This window comes from Clupea harengus, chromosome 12 (genome assembly GCF_900700415.2).
Source record: "Clupea harengus chromosome 12, Ch_v2.0.2, whole genome shotgun sequence".
Classification (NCBI taxonomy): domain Eukaryota; kingdom Metazoa; phylum Chordata; class Actinopteri; order Clupeiformes; family Clupeidae; genus Clupea; species Clupea harengus.
The window spans coordinates 13,923,102-13,944,832 of record NC_045163.1 but is presented as its reverse complement, the minus strand read 5'-3'; the positions used below and the strand labels follow the sequence as shown (position 1 = coordinate 13,944,832).

General features: G+C 43.7%; 1 protein-coding gene across 2 annotated transcripts; it reads right to left on the bottom strand.

Annotated features, from left to right (window-relative positions):
- Positions 1-6,032: 6,032 nt before the first annotated feature.
- Positions 6,033-20,870, bottom strand: sapcd2 (suppressor APC domain containing 2). 2 transcript variants are annotated; one of them, XM_031577649.2, is made up of 6 exons: positions 19,812-20,870; positions 14,223-14,356; positions 10,925-11,071; positions 10,282-10,383; positions 9,393-9,509; positions 6,033-9,023 (listed from the first exon to the last, which is right to left on the bottom strand). In XM_031577649.2, exons 1-6 carry the CDS (start codon positions 20,635-20,637, stop codon positions 8,895-8,897), a joined length of 1,455 nt encoding a protein of 484 aa, XP_031433509.1. In that variant the 5' UTR covers positions 20,638-20,870; the 3' UTR covers positions 6,033-8,894. The 2 variants fall into 2 exon arrangements, with proteins under 2 accessions (XP_031433509.1, XP_031433508.1); XM_031577648.2 differs by having other exon boundaries at positions 9,393-9,512; positions 19,812-20,869.
- Between the last annotated feature and the right edge of the window lie 861 nt (positions 20,871-21,731).

Sequence of the window (21,731 nt, the reverse complement as noted above, 5' to 3'; positions counted from 1 at the left end):
TCTGTCGTCTTTGTGCAAACCGAGTGAAACAGACACCAAAAAGTGTTACATATGTACCGGTTCTCCAACGTTATCAAGAATCACACGTAGGTCTCTTGAGTCACAATAATACAGAACCATTTCAATTCATATCACATTTAGGCCTAATAACTCACACGAATCCAGGAATAAACTCAGCTTCCACAGTCGCTATCACCTAGTAACCCTTACTGCACAAGCTCAGTCCCAAAGCACGGAGTTCACCTGTTCAACCTGCTGATGCATAAAATACCATAAAAGGCCATGCGAGATAGTATCCATATATAGGTGGCGCTGCATTAACATCGACTTTTTTTTATTTGGTATGCCCCATTTTCATTTTGACCTGCTCGTCACTTCTCGGGAAAGATCAAAAGGAATGAGGCTACAGTTGCAGTGTGTGTGTGTGTGTACGCGCGTGTGTATGCATGTGTGTGTTGCTGAGACCTTCAGAGAGCGTTCATTGGTATAATATATCGTATTATCTGTTTTAGTATGCTAAAAGACATTATTTTGATTCTTGCTGTTATGATAGCAAATACGTATAAATGTATCACAGGTAACAGCTGAGTAGCACATCTATCTGCCTGCTAGGACTATATTTAAATATTTATTAATAATAACTGTTAGGCTAAAGGGTAGCCTACTTCCGTTATTATTGGGATTGATGTGATATTCAAACTAACACCGTAGTCAGACATTTTGTAATTGTATGGGCAGATTTCCCAGAGCTCAGTGAGCACCAGTAAAGAGACTTTTTGCAGCCCACACTTGTGTATAAATATTGAATTGTTCTATGCTAATTCATCTTTGTCTCTGTCTATTACTGAATCCTTAACCCAGTTATGGTTAGCGTTAGCGTTAATGTAACAGTACACATTGTAGTTTAGCAGAAGCAACGTAAACACCCTAACCGTTATACACAAAGTAGAACACTTTCAAATGTGATAAAGATTTTATTGATATACTCATTTAGTTTAGAATGATGATACACTTCAACTTGTGCAAAATGGATGTGAATGAATGACATTATTTTTTAAAGTTATATTCATTAACATTTGTTTTCATTTATATGTCATCAACTTTGACTTTATAGAGGTAGACCTACTGCAGTAACTGATGTTTCTACTATAGACTCATTGATATATTTTGTTACTTTCTTGCACTTACTGAGCAGGCAGGTAATGAAAATGAAATGAAAAATAAAAATGTAGGCATATCATTTCGTTTTTAACAAATATGTTTTTTTGTGTACAAATACTGTATATGAGACAGTATATGTGTAAACAATATATATAAGATATAAATCTAAAATCTGTATGAAGATCATCCAGTCATTATTTATTCTACAAAAAGCATTTAGGCAAGTATATATATATATATATATACATAGTTCCACCCAAACAAATTATGTGCAAGCGCAAAATGGTCAAAGCAAGATGGATAAGTATACCAGCTCACTGGTACTGATACTCACAGAAAACAGGGTGGTATTGCCAAATTTACCCAAACATTGCCTGAATTAAACTTATGCAAATGCTTTTCTCATGTCCATTCAGAAATTAACTTTGAAACAGAACATTTTATCCTGTGTTTTTTTTTTTTTTTTTCAAGTGCTCACCTCCTGTGCAGCTTTGCTCCCACAGCAGGAGCCTTTGCATTTACACAGGGAGGCATTCAGCTTGGAGAGGTAGAGCATGGGCTGGATGCTGCTGCTGATGTCCATGAAGCCGAACGCAAAGTAGTGGATGTAGCAGCGGAACACGTCGGGCACAAAGTACTGCTTAAAGGGGAACAGGGCGACTGGTGGCAGGTAGTTGAAGACAATGATGGCCAGGATGATGAGCACCATCTTGAAGGCCCTTTTCTTGACCGGGTGCATCTCGTCGCGCCCGGGCCCTGATTGGCTGAGAGCCCAGAGGATGGAGATGTTGCAGAAGACCATGAAGGCGAAGGTGGCCAGGATCATGACGATGAAGATCTTTTCAAAGTTGGGCACAGTGTCCACGCACCTGGTCACGGCGTAGGCCAACGTGAGAGTCCACATGACGAGAGCACAGGCCTTGCGGTGCCAGCGGTCCTTCAGCTCCGCAAAGACGATGGGGTGGCGCACGGCCATGTAGCGGTCCAGGCAGATGCAGGAGAGGAAGAGCAGAGAGCAGTCCTTGACGCCGTAAATGAAACTCAGAGTGGACCAGATGTGGCCAGTGGCCAGGTACATGAGGTTGACCAGCTCCAGGGGGGGCATCAAGCAGAATAAAATGTCCAGCATAGCCAACTGCATAATGAAGATGTCCGACGTGGAGGAGTCCCCCTTGTTCTTGCGGATGAGCCAGAGTACCATGACGTTGGCCGGGATGCCCAGGAGCAGGTTGATGAACTGCAGACCGAGGTAAAACAAGAATCCGGCAGGCATATCCTTACAGCTCTCAAAGACAGTCTGTTGAGCTGGGGTGGTGTTGGTCAGCATTTGGATGTGGAGCACAGAAGAGTTGATGTAGAGGACCATCATAGCCATCACAGCGGAGCTCAGAGGTCTGTTGGGGAAAAAGTAAGTCACATCTAGGTTATAATGATTACCAGTAACACTGCAGAAAAATAATACATGGGAAAAAGTCTGACATTCCATTAGAAGATATGATTTTGTAGAAACATAGATGACTCCTGATTTATTTATTACACAAAACTGTGATTTGGTTTAATAAATGTTATTATTTCCTTACCTTTTCCGCCTGAACAGACTCCTGAACAGAATCCTGAACAGACTCTATTCTGCTTTGTCTCAACAAAGCGTGGGGATGATCACCGTTGTTAGAAATGCACTGATCTTGTATGTGCATGGAGGGGAAAGTATAAAATGAACCCCCAACCACCATGTGAGGTGCACCGCACAGAAGGAGCCCAGGTGATCCAACACCATTGGGATGCAGACATCATCCAATCACAACTCACCACAATGGGTAGGTTACTGATGTTTCAAAGGCCGCCATTACCCCATTAATAATACCCAATAAAACAAATTCTCCCTTATTTCACAAGAAGACAAATTAATATTTGAGCACATTCATTACAACATACATTTAACTTTTACATTTCATTTAAATGTTGGTATTTGGGTGTTTTTCTAGACTAATTTGTGTGTTTCTTTTGAGAACATCATTTACATGATTGGCAATGATGCAACGTGCTGCGCTGCATGTTGGAAATGTAGTCGTAAACAACTGATGCAATAGTCGTGCAGTTAATTTCTTTGATTCAGTGCAACAACTTGTTATTACTTACACGAGGATACAGTGTCATTGTTGCCCATCCTTTTCTGTTGTCCCTTTGGTGGCCGAAAACAAAAGGGTTTTGAGGCGTGGCTGCCCTGGCCTTTCTGCTTCTATTGGTAATTGTATCATTCTGACTTGTCCATGTTTGTGTTCTGTTTGACCCTCATCACACCCCGTTGACCTTTCGGCATAGTCCGCCCAGGCTGTGCTGAAAAGGCCATTCTGAAAAACACACCCCATACCACTGTTTGTGAGGGGAAAGTCTAAAAGCAAAGTTATCCAAAAATATTAGCTTTTAGGACATATCAATCAAAATATTTATAGCAAAGAATCTGTCCAGCTGTGAATTAATTAATCATTTCAAGTATCATAATTATTTTTCAGTGTTACCTATTTACAAATAGTTTTCCCAAGTGCTAGTAAACAAACAGCCTACAAAAGATTCAATCAACATACGGTATGTCTGAGCAACTTTTAAGCACAGTATTACACATGATAATGATAAAGGAAACCTCTTTTCATAATGAAAAAATACTTTAGGGAATAGAGCAAGTGAGATGAAGAGAGAGAGTATACATTGGTTACTTTGCCTGGAGTGTGAAAGGAGTGTAAGTAATATGCTGACAATATGCAAAACTAAAAACCTTTCTGTAGCTGTAGCTACCCCAGATATGACTTGTGTTGTGTTATAGTTGTGTTTGTCAGAGGTGTTGCCTCTCCAGAATGTCATAATGTTGTGAATATGTGGAAAAGGTTCATCATGATATATTTACATGGCATTTGATTAGTCCATCCAGTGGCACCTACTAAATCCACAGACACCCAGACCAGACACTTAAAAGCTAAATTTCCTCAAACAATTTGAAGGTTTCTCAGAGAGCAAGATGAGTCCAGCTGCATAGTCATAAATGGACATAATAGAGGTGCAGTCATACCAAAGCTGTTTACATTTCCCACGACGGCACAAACCTTTCAGAGAATGCTCTGACCTTAGCTTCAGTATTTTGACGGAATATGTCTCTTTCATAGTTAGTAAATCCTGAGAAGCTGTACTCAGATATGTAGGCATCATTGTAAGGGTTCTGATTTCCATTTTTGTCATCCTGTCTTTCTAATAAATTTGCATCCAAAACTGTATAAAAAAACAATGTACTTTAAATTCAGTTCAATATATTAAAATGTACTTTATTTCAAATGTATAGTGCAGTGCATCAGAGCTTTAAAGCTGAGCTAGTGTGGCAGACTCAGACTAACACCAGGCTCTTTCTGCCCCTATTAGGTGCGACTCACAGTGGAGTGATACATTCAGCACCCGAAGACCATGCTTCACCCCACAACACAACACCATCATGTGACCAAGAGATCCTACAGCAACAAGCCAGAGATGTGTGCTCTCCCAGTCAGTGTACAGCCATCGTGTCATCCAGATGGAAAGCCTACAGTGAATCTATGCAGCACAATATTTTTATATTCCACAACACACTACAGTTTCTGAACACACACAGCTATGTCCCTTGAAGGGTTGCATGTAGTCTTAGCTCATACGGTCATTTATAAGGTCATTGGGTTTGCCCCCAGTTCATTTTTGTATTCCACATAGTTACGGTGAAGATACAAATTTTCATTCATGTTAATGGTTGTGGGTGTATTGTCTGAGGAAGAGAACCTGAATTCATGACCGCAGGGTGGCAAGCAACTCCTTTAGTTAGTCAGCTCATATGTAAACGTTCAGAATTCAAGCAACTACTTTAGTTAGCCAGCTCATATGTAAATGTTCAGAATTCAAGCAACTACTTTAGTTAGCCAGCTCATATGTAAACGTTCAGACATATTCCCTTAAATGGGTTATGCTACATGAGTGTGATATGTGCTTTCTTACACAGAGAAAGCACACTTAGAACTCAAAATGGGAGGTTTGTCAAAGGGGGAAGTCAAATGAAGGGGTTGTAACTCTGCACTTGTGGTCAGTACATAATTGTAAAAGAGATTGTGCCAAGACTAGTTTGTTTGAGGCAGTTTAGCTGCTCTTGTCTTCCAAAGAGTGTCACCATTCTTCCAGGGGTTTGGAGCATCTGTGTTGTTTTGGTTTGGTCTGTTTTTATTCAGGAAGATTACATGCTTTAATAACCTGGCACAGACAACATGCAAGAGACATTTTCCACTCCTACTTTTAACTTCCCAGAGGGGGAGGGGCAGGGTGCAGAGAGAGAGAGAGAGAGAGAGAGAGAGAGAGAGAGAGAGAGAGAGAGAGAGAGAGAGAGAGAAGCACAACAGAATTGAAAGAGTGTGTTTAGATACCAAGCCAAAAATCACTGACCCTATTATAGCTCTTTTGGTGAGCCATTATAATCTGATCAGAGTGAATACATTTGGAGCTGGACAGTAATTGGACTGACCTCCCATGAACTACACTGAGTCATGCCCCATCAGTGCCTATGGGAGTCAGTCACATGTCAAATCAATTCAGCATCTGAATTGTCCTCAACAATTTAATCATTAAATTAGGCTAAATTAAACTAGTTGCAGATAAAAAAAATAAACCAATTAGTGTGATTAGTGGGTAAGTCATATCTCATTTTATATATGGCAAAATCTTAGTTGGGGTTTTAATACTATAAAGCACTACCGCTGTAATTGCGGTGTAATTTCTCAAACTAACTTTCAATGACATGTAACTGGTATGGCATGACAGAGAAAGATCTGGATCCAGTCTCAGTCAAAAATGAATGGAGTACAAGAGAGTGAGTTTCTTAGTGCTATACAATGTTTTAATGTTATTTACACTCAAAAGCAAGCAAAAGCATTTTTACAAGAGAAGAGAGGAGGAAGGAGGAAGATTCTTTCATGTAACTTTACCCAGGCAACAAACCAGTGAAGTTCTGCCTCTCCACAACACACACACACACACACACAATCATCCACACATAAACTCGCACACTGATCCTCATTCGTACACATCTCTAAGAACGAGAAGCGTGAAAAAAAAAACATTAAACCAGATTTTCTCTAATATATTGACATAAAACATGGTGATGCCAATGAGTATAAATTCATATAAATCAATAAAATCAAACTTAATTTCAATCGGCTACCTTTGAACCTACCTTCAGGAAGTCTCTTTTAGTCATCCACAGACAAAACTTGAAAGGATGCTGGAACACACATCACTAGTTCCATTCTCTCATTCTTTCCAAAGTTCTTATCTTTAGTTGGAGGGTTCCATCAAGAACCGAGCCCAGAATAAGGCCTTACGGGATGAATGTTGTGATTTATGTGGTGGGCCGAAAGCAAAATAGGCTATACTTACATATTAACTATAAGTTTAGGACTATATTTATGTGTAATATATCCAGTAAACATAAGGAGATCATGTTTTGTAAACTGGCATTCAAAAGCAAAATTAAAACATGGGAAATATGAAGTTATATTCAACACACATTCATCGGCTCTTGATTTGAAGGTCATATACCCTGTTTTTTTAGTCTCCCGCATACACAAACATATTAACAGTTTATCTTGTAGTAATAGTTCAAAAATAGAAATACCTCTCTTTACTGTAACCAGTAAAAGCTATTGTGAAAGGACATTTTACCCTGCATTTGTTTTTAAATTTGTTTACATTTTTGCAAGTAAAACTACAGGAGTGAAATGTGCTGGAATAATATCATAACAATTAGTTTTAGTTATGCCTTTGGAGTTACATAATAAAGAAGCATTTGTATAGTTTGTCACCAAATACTACATACTGCACCTTTAAAATACAGATAGGAATACACCCCCTACACACACCTCTTTGAGATGTTCCTTCCCATGACATGAAGCGCATGCTTACTGCTTCACGGTGGCTGAAGTGAGTTAGGTTGACCGTCTTGTTCAAAGGCACAACAGCAATAACCTCCATAAAACACGTTCCTTAATACAAAACTCCAGGCAGAAGGTCTTTCTACCGAAGAATCTGTCATGCTGATGATCAAGCCTTGCGTTTTCATACGAGAGGAAATGGCCAGATGTGCTCGGCAAAGGAACACACCTGCATTTATTTGCACAACCGAGAGGACCAGCTGAAACTGAAAAGAGAAAGATGGCAAAAAAGAGGTAGACTTAGGTAGAGACTGAACAGAAAGACAGAGAGAGAAGTGGAATCAAGAGAGAGAAGGACATGAATGAGAGAGAGAGTGCCTAAGAGGACACCATAGCAGAGTCCATAGGAGTGAACAGCTCTAGGACCACCCGCAACAGGAACAGGGAAAGCAGCGCTTCATCTGCACTAGAAACCATTACAAACAGGAGGAGCCACTGATAGCAGCCAAAATACAGCAGGAAAACAATGAGGCTGGCTGTGGCCTGTAAGCTTCTGGATTACACTTAGGATGGATGCCATAACAATGGCCTTTAGATATCAATATTTATATGGGTTATAATCAAAGACCTCTGCACTTTTTTTTGTCATTTTGTTGTTACTGAACTGTACTCCATCCATCGAGGACTGACTCTGTTCCCTTCTCTCGCATTAGCAGTCTTCACCGATCCCATCAGAATACATTCAGTGAGCTCCATTTCACCTTCTCTAAAGTCTCCTCCTCAAGGTAACTCTTCTCCTTCCCTTGGTCCAGCTACATCCTTGGCATGATAGGGTTTGGTCGAACTTAAACGTCAAAACTGAGTATTTGTCTCACGCCTACGATATCATTACAAGTTGGCAAATCGTGTCTAAACTATGTCTCATTTCATTGGCAAGAGCAACCAATAATAAAAAAAAAAATGTGGATTCAACCCCCTAACAGTTTATCAATATGGTCCTTAACAAATACTGGGGAATGCGTTTGATGTTTTTTTGGTACACTTGGATGTCTGGATCATCAGTATGCCTATTCTCTGAAACCTCTCTTAACACACTACGCAACATTTAACAACAAATCCACTACACACTTACAACCAGTCCTGCAAAAACCTGCTCACTCAAAACAAACTCACAAGCTGATTGGACTGATTGCCCAAGAAATCTTCCTCCATCCATCCCAAAACTCTTCCCTAGAGAGAGAGAGAGAGCTGCCTCTACAGTGTCTTTCGGTGACTAGTGTGCAGAAAATGAATCTTTAGAAAGAGCTCAATGCAAAGAAAAGGTCTCAAAACCCCATATGGTTGAAGGAAAATGATAAAGGCTGTAGGGTCCTGGCCAACTTGATGTGATGACGTAATGGTTGAACCCATCCTAGGTTCTGCATATCCTTAGCATCTGCCTCCACGTTCATGTGATCTTTTTTTTAATTATTACTCATTGGACAAGGAGAACCGTGGAGTGAACTTTTAAGTAGAGCCTGATTATCAAAGTCACATCATGATGGAGAATCAAATCACACAGCTCCGCTGATTTAGCTAGGATTCCTTAGCTGTGTCAGTTTGTTTACTCAGATGGTTCAGACAGCAACAAAGTCCAGGTTAACGGTCTTGCATGAAGTGGTTGTAAACTGATAGAATCCAGGTGACTGTCCGAACCACCGAGAGTTTTCTTTAATTGCGTACTGTTGCCAGCCGTCTGTGCCCGAGGCATGCCTTGGCTTGAGGGATGAATGTGGTCGTGGTCGTGGTAAGTCGCTGGGGATCTCAGATGAAGGTGGAGTCCATGGTGCTACTGTCGTGGGTGCTTCTGGCGCGGGCCTCGAAGAGCTGCTTGATGAGGGCTGACTTCTCCTGCTCCAGCTGGGTGATGCGCTCGCTCTTCTCAGTTACCTCCTAGGAGGGCACAAAGAGGAAAGGAGGCGAGAGAGAGAGAGAGAAGAGGGGAGGGTTGTGATTGTATTTGCTGGACAAGGGAAATTTCCTTAAGGATAGAAACAAGCCCTGACATAAGTATCAATCATTTGGGAATTCCTCTCATACAAAAGGTGTCCTTGAAAATTCAATCTTTTATATCACATTTACATTCAGAATCAGTCCACTGGAGGCATAAGCCACTATTATCCATTACAGACTAATGCAGACCAAAATAGTGACACCCACACAGATTTATTTGTAAATATAGCCAGTGTAACACTGGAACAATGTCATAGGTATGAAGAAACCGGAGCGTGTTTAGTTCCTGGAAGGCCTTAGTGACGGTACCTGTGTGAGGAGCCGGTTCTGGTCCTTCAGTCTCTGGACTGCCTGTGGGGCAGCTGTGGCAGAGGACTGGGCACTGGGGGAGATGGTGGGGGGCTGTGCAGTGGGGGAGAAGGACTGCTGCTGGAAGAGAGAGAGAGAGCGAGAGAGAGAGAGAAAGGGGAAAGGAAAGACAGAAAAATGGAGATGGGGAAGGGAAGGATGTCAACGGTAAGAATAGATGTTATTACCAGTTGTTATTGATTATGACCAGCCTTTGAATAAATGCTCATTCAGTTGAATATTTCATTTTGATTATGGTCAGTCTTTCAATGAAGGCTCACTCAGTTGAAGAAATGTATTTATTAATTTAGTTGAAGAGATATAGTTATTACGTTTAGCAGTTATAAAATGATAGTTTGTGATTTTTTCGAGGCAATATCAAGCTCTTTTGGATTGATACTTTTGACATTCCCGATTTCTGGGTTGAATGTTCACCCACCCGTTGAGCTGGAATAAAAGCCTAACACAGCAAGCCAGCATCCCGGTCAATTACCTCTGAATTCCTAACGGCTGGGCGACTCAACTAGTTTACAATGCTAGCGCCATGAGGCTAAGCTGGTTTGCCTGGGAGTTTTTGCTGTTATGGCAGACACCCCATCCAACACTTAGATGGCAGTTAGTTGCTGAGCTAACCATTTGATGTCTTCAATTCAGTGCTATTGGGTATTGTGCTAATGTGTACTTTTGCTGCTAATATATGCTGTCTGTGAAAAATCTTCCCTGGGATTTAGATCATGATGGCATGCATTTTTGCAACTGAACTGGATCACCAGGCTAATATTAACTATTGGAAAGTCAAGGCAAAGTATGGATATTGCGATCGTGATGAGAGGATGCTTAAGGAACTAACCATTCCCGAGCAGGATAAGAGGTCATTAAGGCAGCGGTTGACTTCCTGTAGTTTGGGAAGGAGGACATTCATTCGACTTTGACTGGATTCTGTCAAGAAATCCTGGAAAGGGAGAAAAGCTTGAAAATCACTTTAGCTTCACATAACTGGTACAGATTTTTCACAAGTTATCCTTAAATGCCACATATAAATGTTTCATAACTTGTTTCAGTTTACAATACCATGCGATTAATGCACAGGGAAGACCAAAGAGAAAGTTCTAGTGTGTTTGACTATTCATCTGTGAACATTAGGGATGTGGACATGGCAGGATATCTGATTGATAGCATTAATTACAATGTCAGGAGGACTATTCAGCACACAACTGAGATTTGAAGCTCACTGACTTGACTATGACACTAGCGCTTATAATTAGCCTGATTCTGCCAGACTATGACAATGTGAGAGAAAGATGCATTGTGTTCTGAAAATCAACACTGAAGCAAGTGGCTGAGGCTGATTGCTCTCCAATTAAATATGAGGGAAGGCAACAGCAGGGTATCAGGGTGGCAAAAAGAGTTGGCACTAGGGGAGGGGTGACAAGCTTTCGCGAACTGGCTCTACTCCCATCCGCTTCCAGGCCATCGCTGTCTCTGGCACGTACCGTGCAGAGGCTGCTTTGGCCGACCAGTCTCTGTCTCTCGGTGACGCTGTGGATCTGAGCCTGGTACCACTCGCGGGCGCGTTCCACCACCTCCAGCCCTGCCAACAGAGAGTCCTTCTCCTGCTCCAGTTCCTTCATCTGCTTCAGCTGTGATGGAGAACATGACACACAAGCATTGATTTTCCAGTTTTTCCAGTGCACGTAAAATTCACAGGGTGTCATTAAATGCAACGTACAATGTTATTATTTGTATATGACGACACTTACTCTTACAGCTCTTTTTGAAGTGCTCTTAAAATTCACTTAAAGTACTCTGCCTGTTACGTTTAAAACCATTTTGTTTATTTAGTTATGCTATCATTTGACCTCAGTCAAGCTTCAAATGTAGGAGTTATTTTTAGCCAAAGGTCATCACATAGCAAGTTTACATTTACTAGTGCTTATACTTCCTGGAATGGAAGCTGTAATGTTGGAATCTGAAGTAGCATGCAAGAGGAACACTGCAAAGTTCAAATGAGTTGAATTGCCATACAGGAAGCAGGGAACAATCCTTGCCACTGCCTCCTTACCCAACACACAACAACTTCATTATGGTTAGCTATTCCTGTGACGTAGCTCTGCTTTTTTGGTGCTCAGAAGGTCCTTGTTGGGGCCAACAAAATAAGATGCATCGGACTGGAATAACTGACAAGAATCAACTAAGCCATATGTGCTTGACTACCAGGCCTCATTCCCCTCCTCATTTGCATAAGGGCACATTCTTGAGACTGGATACCAGTGCTAGCCTATTTGGCCATGGGGTATTTTGTCTAAAAGAGGCATGACAACCATGCTGAAAGGCAGGAGTTGGATCATGTTGTCTATTGGAATCCAACCTCACTGAGGACCATATTTGGTTTGAGAGACACTTCCACGGCTCCTTGCAGTCTCCTGGCAATAAAGCACTCAGTGCCGTGTTACAAGCCATCTCTCCTTTTTCATGTGATCAGCTTCAGCTGCCTTGTGAGTGAGGGGAGACACCAAGGAGACACCAAAAGGCTGACACAGTTAAGACATACTTACCAAACTCATTTCAAGGGTTGGGAAAGAGGTTAGGTCTGTGCGCTGGTCTGGCTCTCTCTCTCACACACGCACACGCACACGCACACACACACACACACGCTCTTGGAGTGCTAGCTGGCTAAGTGGATGAGCTCAGTGTGTTTGCAGAGCAGCGGGGACTCAACCTGCGCAGTCTCATCATGACCCGTCCTAGTGCATACTAAACACATTTCCCCCCTTTTCAGCGGCCGCTTTGCTTGAATGGGAGCGGGCCAAACACAGAGGAGAAACAAGTGAGAGAGCCTGATAGTGAGAGAGATGTAAAGAGAGAAAGAGAGAGAGAGAAATTAGCGAAAGAGAAAAAGAGGGGGTGGGGGCAGGCTTTTGTGCTGGCTGGAATGAAGCATGACCCAATGTCAGGCTGTGTGTTTGTGTGGTGGGCCACAACGAGGGTAAATCCTCTTTCTAAAGAGCACAGGGGGCGGGTGGAGGGGGTGGGGGGTAAAATACAGAGCTCAACAGCCCAAAGGGATGCTTCCCTGACAGGACCACTGCCACAGTCAAAGTGACACAGAGGAGTTAGAACACACACAACAATGACGTGACTAGACAGACATCATCACAGTTTAAAGGGAAGAACATGTTCAACATGACTGGTCATAGAGGCTTCTTGAGTCCTACAAGTGGTACTTTCAGTCTCAGAAATCTAGATTAATCATCAGGGAAATCATTCACTACATAACGCGACAGCTGTCTGAGAATAAAACAGCTGGCATGTGTTCCAAGATAGGGTCATCACTCCACATATCTGCCCTGAAACTTAGCTGAGCATATCAGCTGTACACAAATCACCAGTGATGAACAGTCTGACAGCAACTCGACTGAATCTGTGCCCAGCACCACATTGCAAAATGACAAAATCTCATTCAGTGGCCGGAAATCAAACACTCCCACACAGACAGATGAGTCGGTCCTTCTTTATTCCTCTTCTTTGCTCCCACTTTGCTCTCACTCTCACCCTCTCTCTATCCTTCTCCATCTCTTTCTCTCTGTCCTTCTCCATCTCTTTCCTTTCAGACTCCTCTATGCTCTCTCTGTCCCTGTTCTGTTCAAACTCTATCTCTTAGGTAGTCTATCTCTATTTCTCTCTCTCTCTCTCTCTCTCTCTCTCTCTCTCTCTCTCTCTCTCTCTCTCTCTCTCTCTCTCTCTCTCTCTCTCTCTCTCTCTCTCTCTCAAACACTCACACACTCTTGGCCTCTCTCCACAAAGTTTCCATTCCACTCACCCAGAGGAAAAAGTGAAGAGCCTTGCTGCTGTACAGGCTGGAGCTCAGGGGGATGAAGACGGTGGTGTAGGCTGCCCAGACGGCCGTCCAGGCTGGGCCGGGTGGGCCAAGCGAATCCCCTGCTTTCAGGCCCCTGGGTCCAACCCGGTTCATAACCATGAGGACAGGACGTGGTCAGAGGAGGAGGAGAAGGGAGGGAAGGGGGGAAGGGGAGGGGGGCACGGTGAGCCCCGCTAGGTCTACTCACGGAGATGCCAGAGAGAGACGGACAGGAGGACGACAAGGGAGAGAGAGAAAGACAGAGATAGAGAGAGAGAGGGAGGGAGGGAGAGCGGAGAGATAGAGAGAGACAGTCTGTGAGGGGAGCAGGGTCGGCAGAAAATGAGAGTCAGGGAGAGAAGAGGGGGGAGAGGGTGTGAGTGAACAAGCGAGAGAGAGAGAGAGAGAGAGAGAGAGAGAGAGAATGAAAGAGAGAGGCAGAAAGAGAGAGAAATGAGTGCTGAACGAAAAAGGGGAGTGGGCAATGGGAGGGCTCAAGCGAGAGGGGTGGGAGAGGACTGGGAGGGGGAATGAGAGAGGAGTTTTTGAAAAAGGGGTGGGGGTGGGGGGGGGGGCATGGGGGGGTGGCAGTGGTGAATTGACCACAGAGAGAACCGTCTGTGCAGCACACTGGTGTAATCCAAACCCTCCTCTATCCAAACTTCTCCTCACGCAGACTACATTCCCTGACTGCTCAACAGACCAGGCCAAAACTGCAATTCCACAAAGTACACACTATGTACACTACAGCCTATGGAGCAACAGTAGGAGAGGCTGATAGCTGGCTTTTCTCACTGCAAACTTCCTAATAAGCAGGAATTTCTGTAATTTCCTGGTTGGACCTGGAGAGGGTATGCTTGTGTGTATGGCTGCATTTGTAAGAGCATATTTGCGGGGGAGAGGGAGAGAGAGAGTTGGTATTCCATTCATACCATTCCATAATCGACTCCATTAGTGATGGTGTGCCTCCTCTGTTCATCGCGGCTTCGGCAGTGGCGTCTGGAGCCACTGAAGCCTGTGGTCGTCTCACTCTGCGATCGGGGGAGACCAGCAGTCTCCACAGGGCCTGAGAGACAGACAGAAAGAGCAAGAGGGAGGGTGGGAGGGAGAGAAGGCGAAAAGGAGAGAAGGGGGGGCACAAGAGAGATTACAGTGTTTGTTTGGTAATTTTTCATCATGACTATTGATATTTCACATTTTCTCAACACAGCAGTTGGTTTTCCAAGAACACTTGAGAGTTAGTTTCAGACTTCCACCATTCTCGTTTAGTAAAGCTTCATGAATATCTTTGGTTAAGAGACTGGTGTGTGTGTTTTATTTAGTTTAAATCCAGGTATCCTAAAACATGATGAATGATGGTACATTCAAAATATGGATTAAGATAGTGTTTATCCTATATGATTAATTAACTGAAACAGCCAATAGGTTTTAAAACATCTATTCTTGGATGGTGGCTATGTTGTCATTGACATAATGATCAGGTGTGGGTCTTTAACAGTCACTGATTTGTTCTGTTGCTTTAATGCAGCAATGGCTTGTTTTACATCCTCACACAGGAAATAGCCTAAAGTCATTCTTGCACTTATGAGCTATTTTAGGTGTAAAGTATGGGGCATTAACATAAAAGCTACCTGAGCAAATATAATGTCCGGATACTTAACAACAATGGCACATCCACTCCCTGAAGCTAATACAATGATTGGCACTTTGTTGCTATAGATCTTGTGAGAATGGTAGGTTATACTGTTTAATGGTAGACTAGATGAGAAATGCGAATGAGGCCTTTATTATTTTCAAGTGAATAGCTGAATGTATTGAGGGGGGGGGGGTTATGTGAACATAACAGCAACACAAGGATAGTGCACAGTTTCCATCTATAACACAAACAACCACATGAGGGCGCTACACCCTCTGCTCTCAGTGCTCTCTCCTATAAAGAGGTCTGCCTATCAGAATGCAGAGAATGAGAAGAAATAACAGTTTGAGAAAGGGCTATGCAGGTTAACGCTAATATTATTTGTGCTGTTTGCACGGAGCAGCTGTCAGGAGAAATACATTTACACAGAAAGAAGAAACACAGCAAGAGTTCATGGTCACTTTCTGACATTAATCTGCCCTGCCTTAATTGGTAATTCAACACTTCTCTGCAACACACTTAATGCCTTGAGGTCAAAAGCTGATGGGAAACTATGCCAGATATGCAGGTTTACATTCTCGTGTCAGAGCCACGGATCCTCAAGGCTATCTTTGGAGGTGCTGGCTCTGTGCCTGCAATTGCATACCGGGAGTGAAGGTTGGGTGCGTTTTTATCAGCAGGAGAAACAAGGGAGGAGTAGAGGGGGGGAGAAAAGTATGAGAAAAAAAACAGAGCTAGTTTACTTTACAGCAGGAGAGCAGGGAGCAAAGAGTGCAGGCCTGAAAAATGAGCTCATCATATCCTGGTTGGGATCAGGCCTCGTGGAGAGTGAGAGATAGCCCTGAGGCTGGTCCTTTCACTGGAGTTTGACCTGTGGTGACCTCAGCTCACTGCACTCTCTAGTTTAGATGTTCTAGTATGTAATGGTCTGTGCATATAAAAATGTAATGTCGATCGACAGTAATACTGCTCAGGGAAACATGCTAGACTTGATACTATATGTTAAGGTAAAGGAAATAATTAACAGCACTGAGTAGACGTTTCTTATCACAGTGTCTTTCTTTTGCAGGGCGACTCGCTGTTGGTGGGAGTCAGGTATTCTAACTCCTACAGTTATGACTGGCAAACATATTCAGAGATTTGAAAACGAGCACCACCTTGAACAACATCCCACTGCTACTCTTGAATGTCCTCAAACATTTATAGATAAAAAAATGTCACCCACTCCCTTTAGCTACCTCCTTCTCCCCCAAGCACATATGCTGCCTTGATTAAAACCCATGGTTGACAGGCAGGTCACTGTCATATTTGCTGAATGTTAGCAGACCATATAATTAGTTTTTCTCTGATTACAGGGCCTCGGGCAGTCACAGCAACCAGGTTTCTCTCTAAGATCACATAATGTACTGATAGCTGCTGCAGTGGTGGAAACCTTACGGTTCTCTCAGTACTGCACTCACGTTAGCAGCATAACTATTTCCAAGCACCAAATCATTGAGGTATAACACCATTACGAATAACTGCTGAATCTCTGATATTTTATGAATGACACCTGCAGCATTGTGCTTGGCAGAGTCTGTGACACATGTCCACCATTCACACCCAGGCAGCCTGTCAGACAGGACCAGAGGAGCAGGCAGGCAGGAGGGAGGGTGGGGTCTGTGGTGGGGTCTGTGGTGGTGCTGACAGCAGACTATCCCAGCAGAGATCAGGGGAGCGCCTGAGGCCTGGGAGAGTGCGGTCTTTGGCAAAAAAAAATAAAACATGCTGGTCCAAAAGCTGACCTGACACATCCACTGAAACAGCTCCCAAATGAGCCGTCTCTCCCCGGCAGTCCCACTGAGCCTGACGTATCGAACACAGCCACAACTGACTTGCAGTGACTGGCAGTGCTGATGGTGAAAGGAGGGTGGGAAGCGGAAGCCCACACTCAGCTCATGTTAAATTTTGCATCGAGTTATCTAAGCGGGAGCGCTCCTCTCTCCCTGGCGAGGGCAGAGCTTCCCCTATGACCTCATTCTGTCGCAAAGACAGGAGAAGAAAAATCTTGCTCTGTGAATCCAGTGAGGTGAGTTCATGTCTATGTCTCAAAACTCTCAGGTCGTCTCCTGCCGAGGAGAACAAGCTCCAACAAGCTCTTTTTCTCTGGCTTGCCTCCTCCGCTTAACTCCTCATCCCTCAGCTAAAAAGACAGGAGGGAATTAGTGAGGAGGAGCCTGAATGAGGAAGAGAGAGATGGAATGAGAGAGGGAGAGTGAAAGAAAGAAAGAAAGAAAGAAAGAAAGAGAGTATCGATGTACTCACCAACACCTCCTGCTTTTCTGCCGCTCTATTATTATCATACCTCAAAGCTGCCTATTAAATAACCATTTTCTGGAGGCACCCACTAGGAATGAGGCAGAGGTCATTCAGAGAGTCTGTTTGACTCGTGATGCAGCACTTACAGGATAAATTCAGGAAATGGCGTGTGCAAACATTTAGGGCTTTGTGAAGAGATTTGGGGATATTTACCCTTCAATTTCAGCCCTGTCTGCTTCCACACAGCCACACATATCACTCGATTATTAAGCATTACCTGATCCCAGTTGGATTGGTCATATTTCAGTTCCCTCGGTAAATAGTTAGACATGGTGATCAAAAATTTGGGGAGTATTTCTCTACAAAGGGATGGATGGATGGATAGATAGATAGAGTGGATGGGTGGATCCCACAGTCCAGGGGTTGAGTGTTGCCCATAGCCCTGAGGCAGGTGGCTTGAGAACCAGTCAAGCTCCCAGCCTTTATTGCACGATCATGCCTCAATTACCAGCGCAGTGTAATCCGCTCAGCTCCCCGGGGACCGCTGTGGGTGGGGAGTTGCGAGAGGGCAAGAGGGATTACATCACCGGGCAGTGCCAGCCAGCCACATCCACAGCCTGGGCCCCACTGCCAGTGATGTAAGCGCCAGAGCAGAGTCTGCCGCATCCTGACAGCGCAGGGGAAACTGGCCATGTCAGAGTTATAGCTGTGGACAGTTTGGCAATTTTTCCAAGGACATAAAGAGTGAATGGGAGCAAGACAGAGAGTGAGAGAGAGTGGAGAGATAAGAGGGGAAGAAAGTAAGATGGAGGGAGGGGGTGAGAGCTCAGTGTGGAGGGTGGGAGTGGGACAGAAACTTGAAAGAGAGAGAGAGAAAAAGAATGTGTGTGATGTGAGGGGGCAGGCTGATTCAGAGCAGTGATTTGCTTGTGACATTACAAACCTCACTGCACTCAGTCCAAACTAATGAGCCGCCCATCTCCAGAGGGCACGAGGTTCAGTGCACTACCACCCTGGCCTAAACGCTTAACTGGAAACTGAAAGGATTTCAGACATGATCTTTGACTCTGGAATACAGAATATAGGCTAAATGTCCACCTATTCGTCGGCCGATATTAACCCAAAAAGGGCTTATCATATTAGGTCAGTATATATTGGGATTTATCTCTGTGGCCAATGCGGTAATATGAGTGTGGCCCGAATCTGTTGCTCTTTACTGGTTTACCATGTTGTAGGCCTGCAGCAGTGTACAGGGCAGACAGATAGTCTGGTCTATTGCCCCTGGCGTAGTGCCGAAAACAAACATAGTCACACAGAGCCAGTCAATAAACATTCCGCCACACTCCAGCTCCACGAAGGAGACTTGAACACTCTCATCCGTTAATAGGACTTACTTGGCATCTTGGCATAGCACATAATAGCTAAAAGTGAAGGTACTGTAGGTTAAGTGAGGCTCTTCCTGGCTATTGTGTTTGAGAGGTGTCTGACACAACGCAAAGGTGTCTTCTCCAAAGATATATCAGCACAAGACCAAGGCCATGGAAGACCATACCAACAAGAGTGCAAGATGTCAATATCTTCCAGCTCAGTGTTCAAAAAGAAAACATATTTATAGAGAATGTTTTTTTTCTCAGAACTGTCTTGCTTGAAATTACATGGCTCAGGCTCAAATATACAAACACAATTCACAATCCCACACATACATTTATCTCAGGCAAACACAGGGTCAACTACTTGTGTTGAAAGACTACTGCACATGCTTAGGGGTTATCAAGCCGATTGAGACAAAACCAACATGAACTTGTTGAGAGCCAGGTCAGTGAACTATGGTACTTCCTCCTTTCCAGTAATGACCATTGAACCTAAAATGCAATCTGCTAACCAGTGGTAATAGACATAATCCACGTCCTTAAAATATCTCATGCCTGTATGTTGGCAAAAGTAACAACTGTGTATGTCTGACCATTAGATGACAAACAATGAGGCGTATGTCTGTGTTCTTTTCACTCAGACAGTGCCTACTGGCACCTGAGGTTGCTCTGACCTCTTAATAACCCAGCTGATCCTATTACTAAGGATAGCAGTGTATTTCAGTGACAACAGACAAGAGACAGACGTGCACAGCCAAACACACACACACACACACACACACACACACACACACACACACACACACACACAGGACAGTGAAAGCAATCATGGCTGTCCTAGGCAGTGACAGACACAGGGAAAGTTGGTATTCAAAACACTATCAGCACCTGTGGTTTTATACAGTTGAGTGGACCAAAGCCTGTGTAATTGAGGTGACTGCATAATGGCCCATCTGTCAGACCAATGACTCTAAAATAATTTGTTGTTTTTTAGTTTCAAACCCTTTCATGTCTTGCTTGCTTGTGTGTATTGTTTGATTGATTCGTTTTTACTAATTTGCTGAAAATTACCTTGATTATTATCACTAAACCTGATAACTCTGAGGATCATTACAATGTAACGTTATTATAACTATATATTTTTTTCACTCATCTCAATCATTTCAGTGTAGCATATCAAATGCAGGCTCGTGAAAGCTTCTGAATTGCAAACTTACCTTGTGTTTGGAGCTGTGGCGATTCGAGTGCCAATGATTCAATAGAACGCATTCGGTTTTGATGATGTGCCTTTTTACCAACTCGAACTGACTCGGTCCGATACGTGCCGCTTTCTGGGACGACGGGAATCCTCTCCAAACTCCTGCCGGTTCTCTCATAGCCGGTAGTCCCGTACCGTTGAGCGGCAGGGGCCGATGTGAAATGGGTTTGTTCCCCTTGTTTGCTAGAAGTAGTGTATATGTCTTCGGGGTACCTTTGTCTGCTTTGGAGAGAGGACGCACGGTTATGGTGCATATTGGTCATATTGCTTGGTCCAAGTGGCCGAACTTTGCTCTCATAGCTCCGAGACCCCATGGATGCACCAGTTTTATGAGTGTTTATCTGGGACTGCGACTTCGGTCCAGTTGAATATGACGACTGTGTAGAAGGCTGAAGATTGATGTTACCATTTTCTGGATTGAGCATGGAGTTCCGAAGCCCCGCCACGAAGCGCTCGAATGTCAAGCAGCCGTGCGATGGGGTAACCCGTCTCAAGCACTCCAGCACACCGGCGGGTAAACCCTGCGTCTCTGCGCCCTGCCACCGACTTTCAATTTCTGATATGTGCACGTACCCTCGCGTCCCATCATCGAGGATGTCAAAAAGAGTTCTCAAACTTTGTAAAAATGCTTTCGGCAAACCCTCGATGGTAAACTCCGCTTCTTTTGGCTGCATGTTTATCTTACAACCGGCCGTCTTACTCAGTATCCTTTCTTTTTTGGTACCAGTTTTGCAACTGTTCAAGCCGTTCACTTTGCAACTGCGATCATTAGCTACCAAAGCCATGAAGTTATCGGTCTTACTAAAACCAGGCGAACTCTCCCGTCATCTAAATGAAAAAATAATAATATGTGCCTTTCCTTGCACAGGAGAACACTGTTGTGCTACGTCCAAGGTCGTATCCGGAGGAATTGTAAGAATAGAACGAAAATAACACACCGAGCTCTTCTTGTGGTCTGTCTTTGCAACCCACGCAAACGTTCCTCTGTGGTTCTTACTCATTCCGAGATTCTAAATCAATTTTTAAGAGGACCGCCCTTCAAACGTCTGCGCAGCTCTGTCAACAAGCGCTGTCATTGGTCATGCTGCGACTTGCTGTGCGTTGATTGGTTGGAGGATGGTCAAAGAAAAGTTTGAGTTTTGTCCATTGTATTTTTTAAAGCAGTCGTTATGCCTGCAACCTATAATTCATTCTTCCACCATTTGGAAACACACTCAAGCTGCAATTTACCACTGCCTCCTTTTCCATTTTGAGGCTAAACCACTGTCTGAATTACAGATCCGTTTTTGAAATTAAGCTAATTTTGATTACTATTAAATAAAGTCCTGGACCAACGAAGACACAGAGGTTTCTTTGTATGTATGTTACATTGTTACAAATGCTTACAGGGAAATCCCTGCCAAAGCAAAAAACTGACCTGTTATCAAATCCAAGCATCTCACCTGACTAAGGACCCAGGTATTACAAGCACCTCCACTGAAACCCTATGTATGATATTCTGCTAGTTGGTTTCCCAGGAAGGGCCTGTAGCCCAGCTAAATGAATAACACACAATTGATTTGGGACACACACACACACCCTGGGGAGATGCAGTCAGAGACCTCACCAGGGAGAGTGATTAACTCCATAGCCGCTAATCTGAGCACATCGCCGGTTGTTTTTGCCAAGGTATTGATCTTGAGAATGTTTTAATCACCCACGGGCAAGTGAAGCGCAGCTGATCTATACAGGACCAGTGTGTGACAGAGAGGTGACATTGGGCATGTATTGAGAGTGGCATTAGAGCACTGCTCGCCGCACAATAAAGCCTTTTGGCTACCGTGCCAGGGGGTGGTGATGGTGGTAGCTCTGGGCTCTCTCCCTCTCTCTCTCTCACACA